Source organism: Labrus mixtus, chromosome 15, assembly GCF_963584025.1.
Source record: "Labrus mixtus chromosome 15, fLabMix1.1, whole genome shotgun sequence".
Taxonomy (NCBI): domain Eukaryota; kingdom Metazoa; phylum Chordata; class Actinopteri; order Labriformes; family Labridae; genus Labrus; species Labrus mixtus.
In genome coordinates, this window is record NC_083626.1 from 22669785 (window position 1) to 22691736 (window position 21952).

The 21952-nt window shown below is 41.1% G+C and overlaps 1 protein-coding gene across 13 annotated transcripts in view; it reads right to left on the reverse strand.

Moving 5' to 3' along the window:
* The window catches only part of rap1gapa (RAP1 GTPase activating protein a), a 52948-nt gene that overhangs the window by 19826 nt on the left and 11170 nt on the right, over positions 1–21952 (reverse strand). For 7 of the 13 annotated variants that reach the window (XM_061057701.1, XM_061057702.1, XM_061057708.1 and 4 more), the window contains exon 3: positions 5879–5972. In XM_061057701.1, the coding sequence (XP_060913684.1) occupies positions 5879–5972 (94 nt within the window). Of the gene's footprint in view, positions 1–765; positions 785–1518; positions 2006–5878; positions 5973–9088; positions 9391–20524; positions 21333–21952 lie in introns of those variants that run through there. The other 6 variants (XM_061057712.1, XM_061057710.1, XM_061057703.1 and 3 more) reach the window with 5 other exon arrangements.

A 21952-nucleotide genomic window follows, 5' to 3' on the forward strand; every position in this document is an offset into this window, starting at 1 on the left:
ATCTTCAGTCATATTCTGATCCAAAGCATGGTATGAGAGAAAGAAAGAGGGCAGCGGTGGTCTGTTTAAATTCTGAGGGATAACTTGTTTCATTGCACACATTTGGGTACCACATTGTTGTGGATGTAATTGTGAATTTTAGTCAGTGTGCAGGAGTTTACTGGCATTGTTGGGGATTTAATAAAAGGCAATATGACATTTAGGGTGCCTAGGACTTTTGTATTTGTTGCTGTGGTGTCAGGCATCAGTATTGTTTGATTTTTTACTAGTAGAGTGTCAAAGTAAAATGAAAATCTGCCATCGTGACAAGCCTATTCTCTGACAACAAATCCCATCCTGATTTCATTTAACAGTCTAATGCATCAATCAAGAAATCTCCATTAAGAGTGTTTGCAGCATGCAGTAAACCACTGCCTGACGCCTAAGACAGTTATAACACATTTATTGAAATAATTAGTCTTCTTCCTGCTTTAGAAGCTATTAAAGAGGCATTAACATTGATTTCAGTCTGCTTCATAACCAGCTGAAAACTCCTCACAGGAGCTTTAAGGACTGTGTAAACTCAGTTTTTAAGGACATTAAACAGATCACTGTTGTTAATGACTTAAAACATTTGGGTCAAATAGTGTGTAATGACAAAACAACAGTTTCCACATAACTGATTACTGTACAGTAGGTGAGCAAAGTTTGTAAAGCACAAACATTCTGATCTCATGACTTCACTGCCAGAGTTCAGACTCGTATTTATCTTCAATCACATTTTACCTGAATGCAGCATGTGATCTCCTGCCTCTCCCTCACTATCTCACACAGTCCTTTAGTGACGGACCAGTTTTTCCACGTGAAACACCTGCCCTCACTCTTTAGATCCCAAACACAGCTGCTGGGAGTATTGTCCTTTAAAGGTTCACATGCACAACACCATGCTTCAGACGAGCATGACCAATCAAACAACTACAATAAAGCTGAGTTACAGCAGTCGGTGAAAACGTGGGCCTGTAGTAGTGACAGCTGAAAGGTTGAGTCAGTGAAGCCTGACACAGTCGGTTTGTGTACAGAGCAATCTTAGCTTTCAGTGCGAGTTTGAGTAAAGTCCTCCACCATGTGCAAACACTAGTCTGCCTCAAACCCTGAAAGTAAATAACAGCGGTTGCAGCCACATTAACCAAAGATTAGAACAAGAGGAGCTGCGCTGTTCACTCACATATTGTCTTTGGACTTCTACAACAGAAACATCAGCCTTCAAACTGTAAGTCATGATATCAAGCTCTATAAAAGCAGAGGTTTGACTGACCTCATTTTTTAAGACACCTGATTGTTTAAACTAAAAGAAACGCCCAACAACAAGCTGGAAACGTTTTCCATTCGTTTTTTTCTTCTGCTTAAAATCAGATATTTCATTTGGAACTTCAATTCAATTTGGAGATGCATTTATCCAGGCCACTGCTGATGAACGCTAACACATTTCCTAACTAGTTTGCTTTCCATCCAGCACGTGTCTAAAGTGCAGCTACTTACATGGTTGGGTTTCTTCCAGCGGGCCTTTGTCACTGTTGGAGTATTGAAGTGGCTGTCATGATTTCTCGCCATTTTGAAATTCTTAGAACAAGTGTCCTGCAGCTTCAAAGGATGTTTCGACTTGACTGACTTCTACAGGTTGGGATAGAACTCGCTCTCTGACAGACCGTTGACAGAGTCCCACTGTGACACCCGAGGTAAAGCTGCATCCCTGCTAACTGCAACCTTCACTGACAAAAAGCCTAATCAGACAGTTGAGGACCAGATCCACAGTCGTAGCAGAGTTTCCTCTAAACACATAAAACTATCAGAAAGTCTCACGTGGCATGCAAAGAAAGAATTGTGGAGTAATAATCCCCTGACTGCAGCTACAGGTGTCTGTCCACTGCTGATCCTTCTTTCTCTCTCTCTCTCTCTCTCTCTCTCTCTCTCTCTCTGGAGCATCACAGGAAGAGATCCAAACCACATATCATCCACCTGTGTCTGCATTACAACACTATCTTTACTTTGACTGACAAGCAGCTGGAGGTGGAGTCCAACTCTCCTTATCTAATAAATAAAAGTCTTTCAACAACCTCCTGTTTAAAGAGGAACTAGATGATGGCATGTACACCAGACTCCCACAACCCTCCCCCTCCCCCCTCACCACCACCACCACCACCCAGGGCCGGTTCTTAGCGTAGCCACCCCCCCGAAAAATAAAAAAAATAATACAAAAATATACTAATAATTTGACATTTTTGCACTTCCCTCATGTTTTGTCTTGAACATAAGAAATGAGCATATAAAGAAATAAAGAAAGAACAATAAACTTTGCATCCCTGTTGTTATAACAGGGATGTTATAATATATTTCTCTGTTATTCTATATTTTGTTTGAGAAGTAATTCAACTGTTGATGCTGTTTCCAATGGCTGTTGTCCATATATTGTGGTGATAGGCTTCTAGATGGGGGGGGGGGGCGCCAAATCCTAAACTCGCCTAGGGCACAAAAATGGCTGGAGACGGCCCTGCCACCACCAAAAAATAAATAAATTCAGAAGCAAAACTGAAAAATAAGGAAAACATGGAATGATTCATAATGAAATGGACGGTTTAAAAGGGACAAACGTTTTAAAAGTAATCTGCATGGACACATAAAACTGCTCATACTGAAGCGAGCTTTCAACACACTGTACAATGTTTCATTGTAGCATCTGAACATTTTACAGATCTGACCAGAGAAGAGGAGGTGTGGGCACCCACAGGGAGTCAGTCTTGCATGCACTACAGGAGTTAGAGCTGAGACCTTCCATTATGAGAGCTAATAGGATCGTCATTATGACACGAAGCAAATTAAATGCGTGAGACCTCTTCCCTCCTCCACACTTCTCAGGTGCGGCTCTGTGCGCACTTACAGAGCTCATTATAACTCTGACCAGCTCACAGAACATCAGACCCATGTAACAGGCTTGTCTTTTTCAGTGATGCACAGTATGGTTCTTACTGTCCCATTGTTTTACATTTTTCCAGTGAATAAGGTGTTCTTTAGGATCAGGCTATAGAAATTCATTTATAAAATAAAATCTGGTAAAAATGGGCATCCTGAAGCTTAAAACACTTTGAACAGGGTCACTTGTATCTCAGATATGTCTTGTTTTTAGAGACAGTGTTATATTCTTAACACAAACCTTATAAAAATGTATAACCTCTAACGGTCTTGAGTTTTTCCTTAATCAGAAACATGTAACAAGCAAGCTGCTTTTAGTTTTGTCTTTTTAACAATCTGACAGATTCTGTATTAAGATGTTGAAATCTGCAGGCGCTGAACCTAATTTTCATATCAGAAGTTTATTCTTTTTAGTCGCTTTGTTCCACAGGCATGAATGAATGAAGGAAAACTGTGTGAGGGGCGCTAAAGGGACAGAAGACAATGCACTGTAAATTAACTCTGTAAACAATCGGCAGTCACTTTGCAGGGATTTAGCGTCTATTAATGTCTTTGACCAGATATCTACATGCAAGTGTAGCGAATAATCCCCTCTTAGACGTTGAATATTCAAACCTCCATTCTTGCTTCTCAAGCTGCTGGTTGGATTGTAAACAAATGGGTGAGACAAAAAAGAAGTCATGGCCAGAAGTCTTTTATCGCTTACTGCTGGCTTCACTTGAAGCTCCTGAAAAACTGCCTGTTGCTCCCTGAGGCTACTGGCACTTACATACCTCAAGTTCAAGGCGGGATATTCACACCCCTGTTACGCCCCATCTGCAACGCACAGAGGCGGAATGGTGGGGCAAAGTCTTTCTGACCCTGATCCGAGGTTGGATGAGGAGCTGTGTGTTTATACGTCATGCTTGTTGTGCAGTGTCGCAACACCGCAACGCGACGTGAAACCACACAATGGGACACAAAGGCGTAAGGACGACAGAACTTTGCTACTGCGCTGTTGCGGAATCGCAAACGGTCAAAGGTCATCGTTAGCCAATGGGTTCCAAGTTCGGGATCTCACGACAGGAATCAGGAAGTAGAAATGTCTACAGTTTGTATGCTACCACAAAACATTAGGATGCCAATAGAGACATCAAAATAACAGGGCAACACTTAACCATGTGTCAGTGTGTATCAAAGGGTCACCAGTGCTTCTGAAATGTCTTGTCATGAGATCTATGGATTATATTTAATAAGAACTTTTTTTTTTTAAACTGTAGCAAATTCTCAAATATGTGTGCCCGTCCTCTCTCATGAATGTGCCACATTGTGGATCTGGCAGGGCAGAGCTGTGGCTTGAATTATGCACTGACCATAGGACCTGCCGGGGTTAATTGCAGATTGACCTGGTTTTCACAGGGCTCTGATTAAAGCAATACACTCCTCTGAGTGTTGCCCTACTAAGCCCTTATCATAGAGTTCAACACATTACCATTCTGCCCCTCAATGTGCAATATCCAAAGATAGTGGAATAAAAGTAGGGTCACAGATCAAATGTTAAATATGACTGCACTTTAACTGCTGCTGCTGACACCCTTTATTCTGCAGAGAAGTGAGTGTTTCCCTCCGACATTTAACAGACTCAAATGTTACACATGTCCTCTGCTGTTTCTTCACCAAAATAGAAAGGAAAATATCATGAGCCAAATGTGGAAAACTCTCCTCTGCTGCATCCATGACAACCTGCACACACACACACACACAGAAGTCTCACAAATTCCACATCATGTTTGACTAACTGTAACCAGTAAGTCTGAAGCGTCTACAGATGGTTTGAGCTGCAGGGATCGGAAGTGACGACCTAACAACCCAATCTTCAAATTCTCCCATAATCTCTTTCTCTTTGCGCTCCCTCCGCTCTCTCAGTAAGCCTCCGCCAAAGTGTGAGAGACCTTCTGAAACCAATCTGACGTGTGAGATTGTATCCACACTATATCGCCACGAGCTCAGCTGAGTTCAGTCTGTAAGTTCCCGAAATATCTCTGCAGCTTTTATACCTCTATTCGCTCATTTATGATAAGTGGCTTAGAAAGGTAGGTCTAAAGATTCTGAAAGCATCATAGGTGGACTGATTTATAGAACTGATTGCCGCCTAAATTCTTTAATTTATTGCTTTTTCTATGTTCTGCCTCTTCCCTCTAAAGGCTTCCCTCTAAAATAAGTCGTAATAGATGAAGCAAGGCTGATTGAAAAGTCATTGAAAACTGTTTCAATGACCTGAATGACACCCTGTTGACGTGATTCTTTCAAAGTATATTACAGAAAATGTAATCCATTGAAAACAACCCTTTAAAAGAGCTCAAATCTGCACATGTTAGCTCTCTCTTTAAAAAAGAAAGTAGAGGAATGGTCTATTGATTTGAAGTGTCACTGAAATAGAACTGGCTTATGTACAGTGTAAGACAGCATGAAAAAAGGAATAACAATTGAACCCCACATAAAAAGTGGTTAAACATTAACATCTTTCCAACGTGGCATTCATAATGATGATTGGGGACGGAGAGGCGTGTGTTTAAAAATGCTGACTGCTCAGACAGGCTGTGTTTTGTTTCCTGTGATTGAATCGAGTTGTAAGGCTTGGATTGAGAAATTGTCGGCATCATGCTGAAAATGTCTTGCTAAAAATAGATTTGAAGTGATTGAATGAGCCAAATATAATCCTCCCAGACACAAAGCATCGTGCACTATAATTATTAAAGTCACACAAAGGGAGACAAGAATTAAAAAAATTTAAGTAACACCAGAAGGAAACTGAAATGAAGCAGGTGTAGGGACAAGATTAGCAGTGACACCAAACAAAGATCACACACAAAGGTCACAATGAGGTCCATCAGATAAGGTCAGGGGCCAAAGTGCAGCCCCCCCCCCCCCTCCATGCACAATCTCCTCCTACCTTGCGGAATGGTGAGCTGCTGTATGGGACTTTTGGCTGGAACAGCTGGGGCTCTAGTGCTGCAGAAATCCGGGGGTCACTCCCATCTTGTTTCCTACAATTGGACAGATGCCGGAGAACATTCAGTTAGAAAAGGTCACTCCGTTTGAGATCAAGAAAGAGGACCACACGCCTCAGGAAATGTTGCTGACGTAGTGAGATGGCCTTTAGCCAAGAGAGTAAAGGATTATTATTGTGACTGTTTATAGCTGTTAGTTTTTTCTGTTACTGATCTATTAAGTATAATACAAGTCCTCTTATTTCTGAATGTAAAAAGTATAGAGTGACCCTCCCCAAATGCAAACAGCCACCCCAGGTGCAGCCTATTAATTCTAAACTGTGATTGGCTATCTGCCAATTAGAGGAGTGATGTTCAAATCATGTTTTTTTGGCTTTGTTGCCAGAGGCTACTAGAATCTTTTGTGACATTTCAGAGTGGAACATTTTATTTTGCAGTTGTTTTTTTTTTTTTACGTTGACAGACACATTTACACATCCTCTTTCTGAGTACTTGTAGAAAAGAATAATGGAGAATGGATTAATTATACATTGCATAACTGTTGTGTTGGTCTTAAAAGTAAAGTAAAAACTATGCAGGATAACATAACATCAATGTGACACCTTTATGTAAATATTAAAAGTAGATATGATTAGTGGAGTCAGCAATGGTAAATAATTGCACACATACATCATGCTGCCCCTGCATAAGTCGGTCTCACATGTTGTTGGACCCTCCAATATAAAACTCTAGACACACCCCTTTGGGAAGCATCTTTTTTGCAGAACCTCTAGAGTCTTGGTGAAATGATAATGCAAAGATTTCCATACATCCATTATCTATAGCGCTTTTTCCCATTGGGGGTTGCGGGGGCGGGGGGGGGGGGGGGGGGGGGGCTGGAGCAGAGCCCAGCTATAATTGGGCGAGAGGCGGGGTACAACCTGGACTGTTCACCAGTAAATCACAGGGCTAACATATAGAAACAGAGATCCAGCCACCCTTATGTTCACATCTACGGGCGATTTAGTGTCACCAATTCACCTAACAAGCATGTTTTTGGACTGGAATATGGACTCCACACAGAGAGGCCCCTGTCCGACAGGGATTTGAACCCTGAGCCATCGAATCCCCCTGCTGTGAGGAAACAGCGCTAACCCCTGCACCACCGTGCAGCCCTAATGCTCTAAAGACTTTCCTCACCAAAATATATTTACTTTAATATGAAAAGTAAATATATTTGATAACTATCTTGGAAATAAAAAAATGCTGTTTCCTATTTGCCATAAATGAATATATAAAATATTCCTAAAAGATGTCAAATCAAATCCTCTGTGCAGGTTTGTTCTCTCTTTGGGTGCATATATTATACTTTATTAACAACTCCAGGGAAATCCATACCCACACTGTAGTTTCACATATATTCAAATACAGCTCCTCTCCTCTCATACTCAGGAGAGCAGCACATCACTAACGCCAAAGTGAGCAATACCACTGTCACGCATCCTTTGCTCTAACCTCAATATCTCTCTCTGGACGGCTCAATCCCCCCACAGGATCACTGATCGATCCCCACCCCCCCGCTCAACATGCTGCCCTATCGACACTGACTACAGGCCCGTCTGCAAGGCAGGCTTTCAATTTGTTTGAATTATTCAATAAATTTCAAACACACAGGGAGATCGATCAGCGTGCAAGTGGATCTGAAATGAACATGAAGTGGTGATAATGCAAAGTGAAAACTGTCTCTAGCTGCCTGTGAATTCAGAAGACACATGAAATACGATTCTGTGTGTGTGTAAGAGATTCATATGCAATCAATATCAATAATTGAAAGAGACTAATTGATTGAACTAAAAAAAAACAAATCATGTCCTAGTAGGTAGTGTATATCTCAGTGCAGAGAGGGTAATCAATCATTTAAGTGAATGCATTAAAGTGTGTGTGAGACAAACAGCTGCTTACTGAGATAGAATCTGTTCAATGACTGTACTCCAATCCAAATGTAGGTGACCAAAAAAAAAAGTGTGATTCATTAGCGTACAGCACTGCCTGTTATTTCACAACAGGTGGGGGAAGCTTCAATCAGAGAAGCTCCAAAAACAAAACGAGAACAGTCGTATTATTTTTTCAGCAGGCTAAATAAAAACGAACGAGGCTAAATAAAAACGAACGAGGCAAAATCAAAACGAACGAGGCAAGGAGACCCAGCAGCAGCAGCAGCCGATCTCCCATAGGAGACCGGGATACGATCAGGCATCAGCTGCCCTAAACTCTTAATTAGAAGTGATGGTCAATATATGGACGCAGGACAAACACAGACACACGGATCAGACCGAGAGAAACAGCTCGCTTAGAGATAGATATTGCATTATGCAGAGCCTTGCATAAGCATTAACCTCCTTGAATTTTTGCATCTTTTTAACTGACATGTCATTGGGGATGTGTGTAACGGACAAACAGAAAATAGTCTTTAATTTAAAAAGCCGGAGAAGTTGGATATGGAAAGGTTTTTAAATGTATTCTCAAATCATATAATAGAAGCTCTGCTGGGAAAAGTTCATCATTACAATATAAAGCAAAAACAAGGCATTTCTAAGTAAGATCAGGTGCAACAAATTGCCTTTAAGTAAATATGTTAGTGTCTAACAAATGTTTGCTTTTTGGAAGAATCTCAACAGTAAAAAGCCAAAGAAAATATATCTGAATTCCTGATTGTAAGGCTGTAAAATATGTAACAGGTACATTTTTCAAAGGCAGAGTATTAAAAAAAAGATAGAAATTGAAACTTTCTATAGCATCTTGTACATACTGTGCAAAAAGCGTACATACTGTAGCAATGACACAATTGAAAACTTCTTTGTACTACATCAGAGTAAAACTGACAGAAGAATGATCCTCCTGTGTCCACTACAAACTCGTCCTGTTGTACAGCACATGCTCCTGTACATACTGTTTACACACACCTGCCTGCCCCGTGCAGCGTGAACACGTAAGCCCTCCTGCAGATCAGTTTGCAGCACTAAGCCACCGCTTCATCCCAACACCACAACAAATTACATAACACACCCCAGCTGGGTTCACGACGCACCACACAAATCATCTGCATGGAGAAGAACAACAGGATATCACTCGGGTGCCCTGATGTCACGCGTGGAGCCGTGAGGCAAACTTACTCTGACAGAGGCAGCTGGACGCTCGACGGGAAAGTCTGGACAGTGACCAGTAACAGAGCAGGCAGATGACTCACTCACTGTCTACGCTTCTCCGGTTTAAAGCCTCTCTCTCTCGCTCTCTCTCTCTCTCTCTCTCTCCCTCCTCCCTTGTTTTTCAGTTATCTCCTCTCTTTCTCTCCTTCCTCATTGACTCTCCTCTCTCTAGCTTCACTCGCTGCTCTCCATCACTCGTTCACCTGCTGGCCTCACTCTCAGCTCTTTACACTGTCGCACACTCTCAGTGAGCATCCTCTCTGCCTCTCATTCTCCTCCCTCCCTCCCTCCCTCTCTCTCTCTCTCTCCTCCCACTCAGTCTTGCACACACACATATGCACTCTTCAATTCCTCTATCTCCACCCTCTTTGTCTGCTCTCAAGCTCACACACACAAGTAGCACTTGTCCGAAACATAGAACTCTAAAGCAAGCACCAACCCCCCCCCCCCCCACTCAACCGACCACCAACATCCCTTCCCTTATCCTCCTTCAAAGCAGGAGACCCTCCCCCCCTCATTCACCCAGGGGGATGACTGAAGTCTGCCGCTCGGAGAGCGATAGGCCTGATTTGGGTAACGGGGGTGTCTTTTAATCCCCACACTGCCTCACAAGCCAGCTAGGGTTGTTGCTGTGGTAACCACATCAGCCACACGTGAATAAAAAAAAACACCCACATCCACATTCATGTTCATGATGTGACTTAAACAAGTTGTCCAACATAAAGTCCAAAAAGTGAGCATATGTATAGACTTTTAAAATGGGTTGGTTTGGGGTGGTCTAGTGGGTAGATTATGTGCCCCATGTACCGAGGTTACAGTCCTCAAGCAGTTTAGGTTCAAATCCGACCTGTGGCTCCTTTCCTGCATCTCATTTCCAGCTCTCACTCTCTCTCTCTCTCTCTCTCTTTCCAATTTCCAACTCTATCCACCGTGCTGTCATTCTAACAAAGGCATAATAAGCCAAGAAGAAATCTTTAAAAAATGGGTTGGTGTGAGAGGAAAGACGCTGGAACAAAACATTAAGCATGGAAAAAGTTTCATTTAGGATGTACAGCATACCCGATGAACACATTGTGAATCAGAACACCACCAGCCTCAGCTCCTACACAAATAGAAAAGATATACCTAATAGAATATATTTACTTTACCCCCATTTTTTGACGAGGTCCAACACAAGATGTGACGTTTTAACAATGTCTCGTGAAGTTAAGTAAGACTAAAGTGACATGAAACCTTTCCTCACAGAGGAAATATACAAAGGCCGAGAGAGGAAGGAGAAAATTAATATATATATGTAACTAACTACAAAAGAAATACAGACGGAGGGACTTTGAACTTAAACACTACATATTGGAGTTTCTGGATCTACTGATCTTTACAGTCATGCTGTCAAGAGGCAGAAATGGTATTACAGCAACAGTGAAAGAGAAAGGTTCATATTTGACCCTTTTTCAAACAAATCGAATACTGTACTTTCATTGTGTCGGATGAAAAAGCATGTGTGGAAAGGTTTTTAATTACTGTAATGACGCTTATTGAATCCCCAGTGAACATGCGCGTTCCCTTCTCTAAGCTTCAAATCGCAGCTCCCAGCAGACCTGTGACTAATGTCACCGGCAGAGCCTTTTCCTGCTTAAATCCCAGCTAAATAACATTGTGTGCAGGGAAAGTGTCATCTCATCTGTCCTTCTCTTAGACAGCTCCTCAGCGAATAACCTCAGACTACAGTGTGTGTGTGTGTGTGTGTGTGCGTGTGCATGTTGTATGTGTCAGACATGAAGAGATAACAAGGGATTAAAGCACAGTCATCATACTGTTCTCCATTAAGAGCTGTGTTTTGTGATAAACAAAACAAATAATCCTCTCACTGTCCAAAGCCGACTGCTAAAAAAAACCCTCTATTATATCGCTGGACCAAACTTCGATTTTGACCAGATTAGCAGTAATTTGTGGAGGCGCTCCGCTGTAAGGGGACATGTCTCTCTATCTCTCTTTTAAACCCTCGAGCAAAGACTGCAGATGTTCTATTTTTTGGGAAGAGCTCAGTGTGGGGTTGTCTGTGAGAGCTTTTGTCAATAGCATTTATGGATAAAAACACATAATCAGATAAGAGCAGACAGATTTCCCGTGTTGAGCTCTGCTTTCCTACAGATTATTGCATCTGATTCCATTCAAGTAAAAAGGAAATGAAATTACGGCACATTGTCTGTCTTGGACCTCAACACCTTTTGAATGCTGCCAAAATATTGAATAACAGCTGAAGCAGAAGAGAAATCATGAGCCATCAGGAGGTTTATTTTTATCTCCTGTGAAAGAAGACGGTTTGTTTAAAAATAATATTATCCTGCCAGTTCCTGTGTCCTCTGCAGAATCACAGAGTAAATCCCTTCCGACCAGCCCCCGCTGCCAGGGATTCCCATCCCATTATCCGGGTGAAATGGCCTGTGGTCTCTCCCCTCGACTGCCCCCCCCCCTACCCCCCCCCCCACCCTACCCCCCCATGCTTATCCCCAGAGAATTGCTGCAGTCCTGAAATTTCACCATATCTCAACCTCTCTTCGCCTCTCTCACTTTCTGATTTTTGGTGCTATTCCTCAACCAAGGTGAGTATGACAATGATACAAAAAAAGAGCTAACGATCCGGTTTAAGCGAGCTGGAGCCTATAATTCTACAGCATCTGGGTTCAGTGCTTTCCATGCATCCAAAATCTATTCCAATTGATTCCAATAAGAGTAAAGGTTCTTTCTGATTGAAGCTGGTGCTTTTTGTTGACCCAAATTAATCCCAGCAATCAGATCAGAAAGTCATATGTATAATGTGTGTGAGAAAGACTGTTTCCAATGGGGGTCCAAAGTTGTGACCAACGGTTTAGGACTACAATAAGAGACTCAAATACAGGGAAATGTCAGAGGTTAGCAGCAGAGAAGATGATCGCTGGTTTGAAATATGAATGATGGTTATTAATGCAAAACTATTGATTGTCTTAGTCGGGGTCGATCTCAGGAGCGAAGCAGACAACAGGACAGTAACACAACAGTTGGCAGACAAACAGAATTAGTTCATGAGATGTTTAATGACCAATGCCTCATTTCAGCGAATGCATTTCCTATAATAATATAGGCATGCAAACACTTTGTTTATTCTACTTGATAATGTTATATAATCGTTTAAGTTGTAGTCATTGTTCAGTGAATGAAGACCTGGAAATCAAAGTGTTTTATCAAGGGGGCCTGAAGGTTGTCCTCCTGCTGCTTTTACATTTGTTCAAACCTCCTCTCATCAATAAACAAATCCAGTGTTAATCAAGCTCTCCGAATGTTTGCGAGGCAAAGGAGCAGCACCAACTGCTTCCTACTTTTGCAGAAACTTCACATCCCCACCATGACTCCTCCAAAGTAAATCTAAACCCACTGAGACTGTGATTGTGACTTCACTTATAATCATGCAGTGTTTTTTATGTGTCTAGTTTGTCTAGCTGGGTAATTGGGCTACAACATAGGGGCCATTAAATAAATAAAGATGCATGCTATGATAAAAACTATGACCTGCATTACTTTTATACTATATACTAAGAATTTATTGATTCGAGGTATGATGCTGTATTAATGCAAATGTTAATGTCAGTATGCTAGTGCTAACTTGCTGATGTTTGGTAGTTGTAAACTTGAGAATATTTTTCACAGGGCGCTGGTGGCGCAGTGGTTAGTGCGCGTGCCCCACGTATGGAGGCTGTAGTCTTCCAGGCGGGCGGCCCAGGCTCAAATCCAGCCTGTGGCTCCTTTCCCTGCATGTCATTCCCCTCTCTCTCTCTCTCTCCCTGATTTCCAGCTCTATCCACTGTCCTATCTCTCAATTAAAAAAGGCACAAAAAGCCAAAAAAATAAATATTTAAAAGAATATTTTTCATCTACGTTTTGCTTGTTATCATTTTCTTATTGGCACTCTGCACAAAAAGAAGCACGGGAATGCCAACAGATTTCCAGGGAATTGGTCATAAATCTGTTTCAAATTGAATCGACAACAGTTTAAGGTGAAAGTTAGGATTGAGCCGTAAAGTTTTATCAAAAAGAACATGTGGAGACACTCAATTAAAAACAAAAAATGCAAACCTACTAAGGCAAGGCGTGAGTTAATTAAACGATCACTTAAGTTTATCCTCGCCTCGTGAATGAACGTGCCAGATTTCACAGCAATATTTTAATTATTCTTAGAATGATTAATAACATAAACCTCTAAGTTGGGCCTGAGTAAAAGTCCAGGTGATCACAAATTCAACAAGTCCCTTTTTGGTGTAACCATTGTCATGGAAACAGAAATATATTTCCGATTCAATCAAAGCAGTGGATTAGGTGTATGGGTTCAAATAGTCTTGATAATAGATAAAAATAAATCCTAACAGATATTCTCATTGTCTCTGAGTACTATGACCCCAATACTTCAAATCCGTATCAGTATCTAATCAGTGAACCAGAGGTTTGACCTCAATTAATTTATAATCACTGATGATCCCCAAACACAACTTACACTTTCACAGTGAGCTGTGCGTGTGAAAATGAACGTCAGAGGTCAGACTTCAACACAGCCAGCAGTGCTGCTCAGTGATCCTGTTTCCACTGCGTCATCCCACATTACTGTGATGACACTGAAGAGCTCTGATATTGTGAACTGCCGGTAACCTCCCTCTTGGATTCTTTTAAAGTCATCAAAAAGAAACAACACCTGCTCCCTGGCCTACCATCAGAGATGTGAGGAGCCCATGTGGAATGAATTACCGCACAAATAGAGGCTGGAATTGCCCTGTTGTCAGGACCATCCTCCCCATCCCACCTCAGACTGACCTGCAGCACTCAAACAAATGGGAAGATGATTGTCTCTGGTGTGAAACCATTTCTCTCAGCGGTGCTCGTACCAGTCGCTTGTCTTGTGTGTGTGTGTGTGTGTGTGTGTGTGTGTGTGTGTGTGTGTGTGTGTGTGTGTGGCTGCACTTTGAGCCTCAGAGGCAATCTTCGGCAGACAACAGGATCTGATTTCCATTCAGAAATGTTTTTGTTTTGGTGTAAGCTCAGCAACATGAATTAAATGTATGCATTATTTAATATGTGTCAGCTTTTTCTATGTTTACTATTCTGTGTGTGAAGAAAGTTAAGAAAAACCTTTTATCTCATGGCTGTAGAAGTTCCCCCTCTGACAATATCAGACTTAAGCAAACATTGGAAATCAATTTAAAACACAGATAAGTCTGAGTAGCTTTTTGTTCCCATGGGAGCTGTACCTCTAAAAGGCTTGTTATACAAACAGACGGATATGGAAATCATGTATAGTACTTCTTATCGAGATACTGGAGCAGACTTTCTGTTTTTGCTTCAAGGTGAAAGTAGATTTCCTGATATACTCCTGTATTCATGACAAGAATAGAAAATAACAAACTGACTGTACAATAAAACACGGCATGCCTGGATTTATAAATAATGAAATATCTGTATGATCTAATGCGTGAGGAGACTCTTTGATGGCTTCTCCAGAGCCCACACGTCCCCTGACAGCTGGCCATATTCAGTATGCATTAAACGGCCAGGTACAGCAGGTGTTTTTGAATAAAGCACGTTCCGTCCACCAATAGGTCCAGATTTCAAGCTAGCTTATCTCCCACAATGTGACTGTCCAGATTTATGTGGAAACACACCCCCAGGGGAAATCATACTCATGCAGATGTGCCTTTTCAACAGCAGAGGGTCACAGTGGGATCGTTTCAGCTCTTTTGTGTTTGGTTTGAGGGCAACTTGTGTATTCAGTGACATTTAGCTTCACACAGCTTGATTCCTGAAGTGTACATCCCTCCTGTCAGTCAAGATGGGTAAAGCCACGGAAAAAGGATCGCTGCAGAACTCTGCAGAAAGAAAATATTTACAAGTGGGAGAAACTTCACCAGAAAAAAAAAAAAACATGTAATAGAGAGCCTTCTTTCTCAAACTGGATTACTGGAGTTGCCCAGCATGATAGATGTCAATAAACCAAGCTTTTACTAAGCACTAGTCTCTAGGATATGAAAAGATGACCTGAAAGTGCCAAAAACTGCAGTTCCTCAAGTGGCCACACAGTGCTGGCTCCAACAGTGAGTAAATCCCCAGCAGGCCCTATATTTTAAAAAGCCCAACTTTAAAGCAGAATTCAACATGTTAACACTCTGGGGACAAAGTTGGTTGTGTTTCCATAACTTATTTCTCTATTCATGACATCCGAAGAAGAAAAAACTCCAACATCACAATTTAAAAGCTTCAAATTACATTCGAGGGGGTTTCCACATTGAGTAACAGCTCGCTGGCTGCTACGTGTCTCCTCAGTATACGTCAGTGAAATGAACCTTTCTGCCTTGTTTGTGATGTTCTTTTTCATGCAAACATCTTACAGATATGACTGCTGTGTGGTGCATCGTGACAGGCTGCACAAGAAGACTTAGCTCAAGCTTCGTCTGTGAGTGAACTTTGGTGTAATTTCAGCATTTAACAACAGGTATAAGTATCTGTCCTCACTGCACGATAGCTTGTTCAGTGTTTGTCATACATTGATATGTGTGTGTCAGCCTGTGTATGTTTATCGGGGTATTTGTTGAATATTTTTATTTCATGCTGCTAAGGTGAGCAAGAGGGAAGTTACTCATGACCCTGGAGTTCTCTAGTCTTATAAATAAACAGCTCCAGTCAGCGACCACCATGAACAGGATCTCATTCTGTGGTTAACTACCTGATTGACATTAAATAGTTACCAATTGTCAACAAGCTCAAATGTGTTCAAGCTAACAAAACTTGTGAGTTTTTGATAGAGGAATAGTTTATTAGACTTCATGTTTTGCTAAAGATTGAAACCCTTCTCTTAAAGAACCAGCCAGCAGCTTGTTAGCTCGGCTTAAGGAAACATCTGATCTGGCATCTCTAAAGAATGCTGTTTGTAAAAGTGAAAAAAAAAAAAAACACGTGTCATTTGATGGTTGATTATTTAAGATAGGATTTATAAGATTTCTCTCACATGAGAGCCCAAGATAATTGTATTTTACAGAGTTGGTTTTGTGAGCTTTACAAATATTATGCGCTGGCAATATAACAGTTACATTTCATTCTATGTTAAATTAAACAGTCGATGAGACATACAAATCCTCAAATGTTTACTCAGGGATATTCAAGAAAGAAACGGCTGACTGATAAATACCTGAAGCCTTGCAGATGAAACTGCAGTTGTTAGAGATAGTCAGAAGCCAAACCTTAAAAAAAATCCGACAGAACGAGTTTGCCTCTTAAAAAAGCTTCAAGGATCAGATAAGTTCAAAGGATGTGTCCTGTTAGAGCAGCCTGACACTCATCTCAACCTTCACCAGCCTGCTGTCATCCGAGCTTTATGTATTTCTTTAAGACATCTAGTGCTGGTCCTGGATGGTGTCTGACATATCAGGATTTGGATTAATAAGACGGTTAGAACCAGAGGCGAGCTTGTCACTTTGGTGCTATATTTGGTCAGACAGCAGGAGACTCACAGAGACGGTGCCGTCTGATTGGGCTTGACAGTTCGCTCTCCCACTATGTCCGCTGTGCCTGACACACACAGATGAGCGTGCACAAGCAAACTGACACCCGACCCGGGCTTCAAAGTGCAGCGGCGAGCGCATGTGCAGAGGAGACGCGCGCACACACACAGAGGAGGATGCAGAGTGACATCTCACGGGAAATCAGTGCACACAGACAGAGGAGTGTTTACAGCGACACCTCGTATGTGTTTATAGGCACAAGCTGGACAAATAATCCCCAGAATATAGAAAGCATCATAAAAACAGAATGATGAACCGCTTCATAAGATTTGGAATAAAAGCACAAGGTCATTCAGCAGAGATGAAACAATCCATTTTAGAACACCATTCCTATTCCAGTCCTATTCAGCAAAACAATATCTGGTATATATGCACTATATTTCACTTTCAATGCCGCATGAAGAAAAGATTTTTCAGATTCAGAAGTATCCAGTAGCTCCCCCTTCAGGACAAATTAACTATTAATTTTGTTTAGATTATCATAGGACTCTGAAGACTGCACCATTAGAAGTCAAAGGAAAAACCAAAACCAACACAAACAGCTCTTTCATAACGCCAAAACATCTATAATTTCATTGTGTATTTGACCTTCTTTAAGAGTAGGAGAGCTGCTGTGTATCATAGTATTCATATGTTAATTTTTTTGCACCAAAAACATCAGGACAAATGACTTGAAAGTGTTTTTTTATCCTACTTGGTAATAAAACCAGATTCTCAAGAGTTTCCAAATAAACTTGAGACGAGAAAAAAATGTATATATCTGATCCCTCTCCCTCAGTGAAACATCCCAAAACTACGATTATCCAAACATTTAACATTTCCAAAGTTTAACTACTGGACACAATACGTCTCTGTGTGCGTGTTTCGGAGGTTTTAAGTTTTAGGTTTTCACATCACACGTCTGTAGTTTGCCTTTAAGTCCTGCCTTATCGGACTTCAGATGAAATTAAGCTTGCTTCCTACATATTTAAAAGATGCTATTTGCTGATATGTTGATTAATTAAGTATATGTCAATACTGTCCATTTACAACTCTGTTTTTGCACATTTACATTTAATATTTCATATTTAAGACTAGTAATGCTAAGTTAAATCCTGGTTGTATATATTCCCATTCTTAGTTTTTATATTTTTAGTACTTATTTACTTTGTATTTAATATTATATTGTGTTTAAACCAGCTGCTGTAACGCCACAATTTCCCAGTTTGGGATCAATAAAGTAATTATATTCTATTCTATTAATGTGCACCGTTTTAATTCCATAAATAAATAAATTAGAAAAAAAAAGTTTCATCTTGGCTTATGATTGGTTACCGAACTGCTCGTCATTTTAAAAAATCCTCTCTTCAGTGAATATGTTGAATTGAGATTCAAGGGGGAACACGGACAAACTTTCTACTTTCAATAAATGATTGTGAAATTAGCCATCTGACATTAAAACGCTGCGCTAACATTAATCTGCACGGCTGCATCCAAGAGAAGACAAACCACTCTTAAACAAGCTCGATACAGAGAGAAATGAAGGTTTACATCGAACAGATACTTTGAAAGAAACACATTTAGTTAGATGGTTTTATAGAATAAATTCTGGAAGGCTAACAAAATTAACACTTGAATGTGTATGGAAAGTGCAGAGCCGGTGGCCTAGTGGTTATTTGGCACACCCCATGTACAGAGGCTGTGGTCCTTGAGGTGGGCAGCCCTGGTTCAGGTCTGACCCGTGGCTGCTTTCCCTCCTGCTGTTCTCTCTCTCCTTGACTCCTGACAGTATCCACTGCCCCCTCTTAATAAAGGTAGAAAAGCCCAGAAAGAAAAAAGAAAGTGCAGAGCTTTCCTGCATGACGGTGATATGAAGCATGGCTGAAGCAGCAGGATTAAAGGATGGCCAGGATGTAATACAATGGACAGCATGACACAGTAATCCATCATGTTTCAAGGACAGAGGCGTCTGGATATATGTACGTATACAGGCTCTTACACAACATCCCATGTAGCCATTATCACTAACCCTTCTCTCCCACTTCCTCGCATCAGGGGGGCTTAGCATGACAGGATTACAACCAATTACAGGCCTCCCCTCAGAGAGTGCGGACACAGGGCTCGAGGATCATCTTGTTTACTGTATATGACCAACAATGACCAAACGGAAGACGGTCATTAACATTTAATCCACTAAGAGACGAAGCATATAAACTGAACACTTCCCGCATGAAAAAAAAAAAAATATTCAGTGTCACAATGTTCTAAGATGTTACGATCTCTCTATAATGGGGAAAAGTATGAATGCAAAAGTGGGACATTTTAGTTAACGGTCCAGAAATTATCAGCAAGAGAAACTGGCCATAAAACAGAATTAACAAGGATTTCTAGTGAGCCGGTAAGAAAACGAAATGTCATCCTTGACTCAGAAATAGTAGTTAAGGGCGTTTGTGCAGTGCAAATTTGCTTTTAATCATCTCACAAATATTGCTAAAGCTCCATCACTTCCTCCTCTGAGCGACACAGAGAGATAAATGCGCGCTTTATATCCAGCAGTCTAGAACGTACTAATGTTCTTCTGTCTCTGCTCTGAACAAAAAAGTTATAAATCAGCCGCAATGATCCAGAACTCTGCAGCTCAGCAGCACTTGAAGCAGAGAACACATTACGCCGATTTTTAAAGGCCTCCCCTAGGTCTCGGATGTCCTCCATGAGTCTTTTAGTTGTTCTGAAGTTGAAGACAAAAACTTTTGGCAGAGCAGGGCTGAACAATTGGAACAGATTGCCTGACGATCTGAGAACATTTGAAAGTGTTGGTTGATATCCAGCAGCAAGCCCCAGTGTTGAAAAATGAAGCCAAATGTGGAATTTCAAATTACTGCAGTTCCCCGAGTGTCCACTTGAGGCTGGCTCCAAAAGCCAAAGATTCCACATAAGGTCCTGTTAAAAAGCCCATTTCTACAGAAGAAGTAAACATGTTTACAGCCTGGTGGTTTCAGTGTAGATAGCTCTCTTCTCTATTGGTAAAAACCTGTTTGAGGGTTATTTTTTTTAATTTCGATAGGAGTTATTCATTCTTTTGCATTATTACAGCGTGGCTGAGTTAACTGATAGGCAGGTGCGTTGTCGTTATTTGCAAGGAGGTTCAAATCCTCAGCTCCGCCTCTTTTGCCAATGTTAAGAAGAGTCAGCGTTTCCAATATGGCGACTGTCATCATTCTGCCTCAAACACCTCTTCAGCGTTTTGAAGCGTCACTGAGGTCAGGTCCATGTTTTATGCAGTCTTTGAACAACAAACTTTAAACTTCAGGCATTGTGTTTTTTTTTTTTTTTTACTTATTTGACTATATTCACATTTTAAAAGGTTCTGTACACTTACAAATTTAACATTGTTTACTTTAACTATTCATAATCTATTCTCTGTTTTCTGTATTTCTTCTTGATTTATTATTCAAAACTATTGTGTTGGTTCTATTGTAATGCTTAAAACATTTAGTTGTTTTTTTCTTTCATACATAGCTGCTAGTTATCGACATATCTGTTAAATTGCACTACAGTGAATTCAAAGTTTTATACAAAAAAATCTTGATTGATTGATTGATTCAGATCATTCTTAAGTAAAGTGAAACAGGTTTTTATTTATCATTTTTCACGAGTTCTTGAGGAATCCATGCAAGAAAATGAGTAGATTGAATCGTTGTGTTTAATTAGGGCAGTCATGAGGATCTCCACAACATGTCAAGTTTCCTTGGGTCCCTTTAAAGGCGCTTTATAATTCAATCTATCATTTTTTTCTTTTCTTTTATTAAATCAAAACTATTTTCAAGCAGGTGAAAAAGAAACTCACCAGCATTTTCTCGGCCTTCCAATTCGGAAAGGTGAGCACGGCATTTTGCTGGATTGTGCTTTAAAACTTCTGCAGTGGGGATGTTAAGGTCACTGCTCTGACTTCCAGTCACATCCGGTCCAACATACAGTACAGCTCCCGAAGGAAGATTCTGACTTATTTCCCATGGGCTTCGAAAAGTGAAGAATCCTTTCTTTAAGCAGCTGAAATCTGTGATGACACTCTCACTGATGATTCATCCTCATATCGCAGGTTTTGTTTTTGGAAGTAGTTCTGCCATGCTGGACGTTTTGTTATTTCATTGAAGTTCCATTAACACATTGGTAAGGGTCGTCCAAATTCATTAAGAAGTGTTTGTTGACTTCCTCCTTTGCTTGGAAAAAGAGCTTAACTCTGACAAGTAACAAAACCAAATGTAACTCTAAGTTTGTTTTGACATCCCACTCTCCTGTTCTCTTCTTTCTCTTCCTGTCACATCACCTTCACTCCCACACGTCTTCTTCTCCTCTGCTGGTTTGTAGCCTCTTTTAGATCATCCTCTTCATCTTCATTCCGCTCCCGAGTCTCTCCTATCTTCCTGAGCTCCTGTTATTCTGCTATAGTCTGACGCTCTGGTATCCCGCTGGATGGACTGCAGTCTCTGCAAACAAGCTCACTTACTGCTGAGTAATGCAGGCCCTGGCTGTAAAGAGAGCTGCTCCTGTGTCTGTATTCCAGGGGGAAGGAGGTGATGATACTGCAGCGAGGCTCTGTTTGTTCTGCTGCAGTCAGAGGGGGTAGAGGGCCAGACACTCATGCCACCTCACCTAAAGCGTGCAGAAATGTAGCGGTCTATCTGCAGTGGCATGAGGTGTGCATGCTCACTCCCTGCCTTCATGCACGTGCCGATCACAGCAGCAGCTCCAACCCTGCCAGCACTGCAGAGAAACCGCACTGGACTGGGAATCTGCTGTCCCCTCGCTTCCCGCCTGCGCTACCTCTCAGTGCCTAATTTATCACACTTCTACTGCACACGGTAGACTTGTTGACACATTTAAAACTCACAAGGTTGGTAAGAGTTGGTGACACTGAAAACAACTCCAAGGGCTACAAGTTTGAAGGTCTGTAAACTTCCATTTAAATGACCAAAGTGAAAGATCAAAATGGAAAGATGGAGTTATAAGTATTTATTATGAGGTATTCATTAGTATGTGATCACCTTCCTTCCATGCACCTTGCCATGTAACACACTAATGTTTCTACAGTATCCCAGAATGGACAGATCACATCCTGACAAGTAAGAGTGTTTTTTGTTTGGTTTTTTTGCAAGTTCTCTTTCCCCTAATTGTTGATTCTCCTCCATGAATGAGAGGGGAGGGGAGGAGATCTGCCATTCATGGCTGCAATCTGCAACCTCACCTCTAGATGCCACTAAATCCAACATACTCC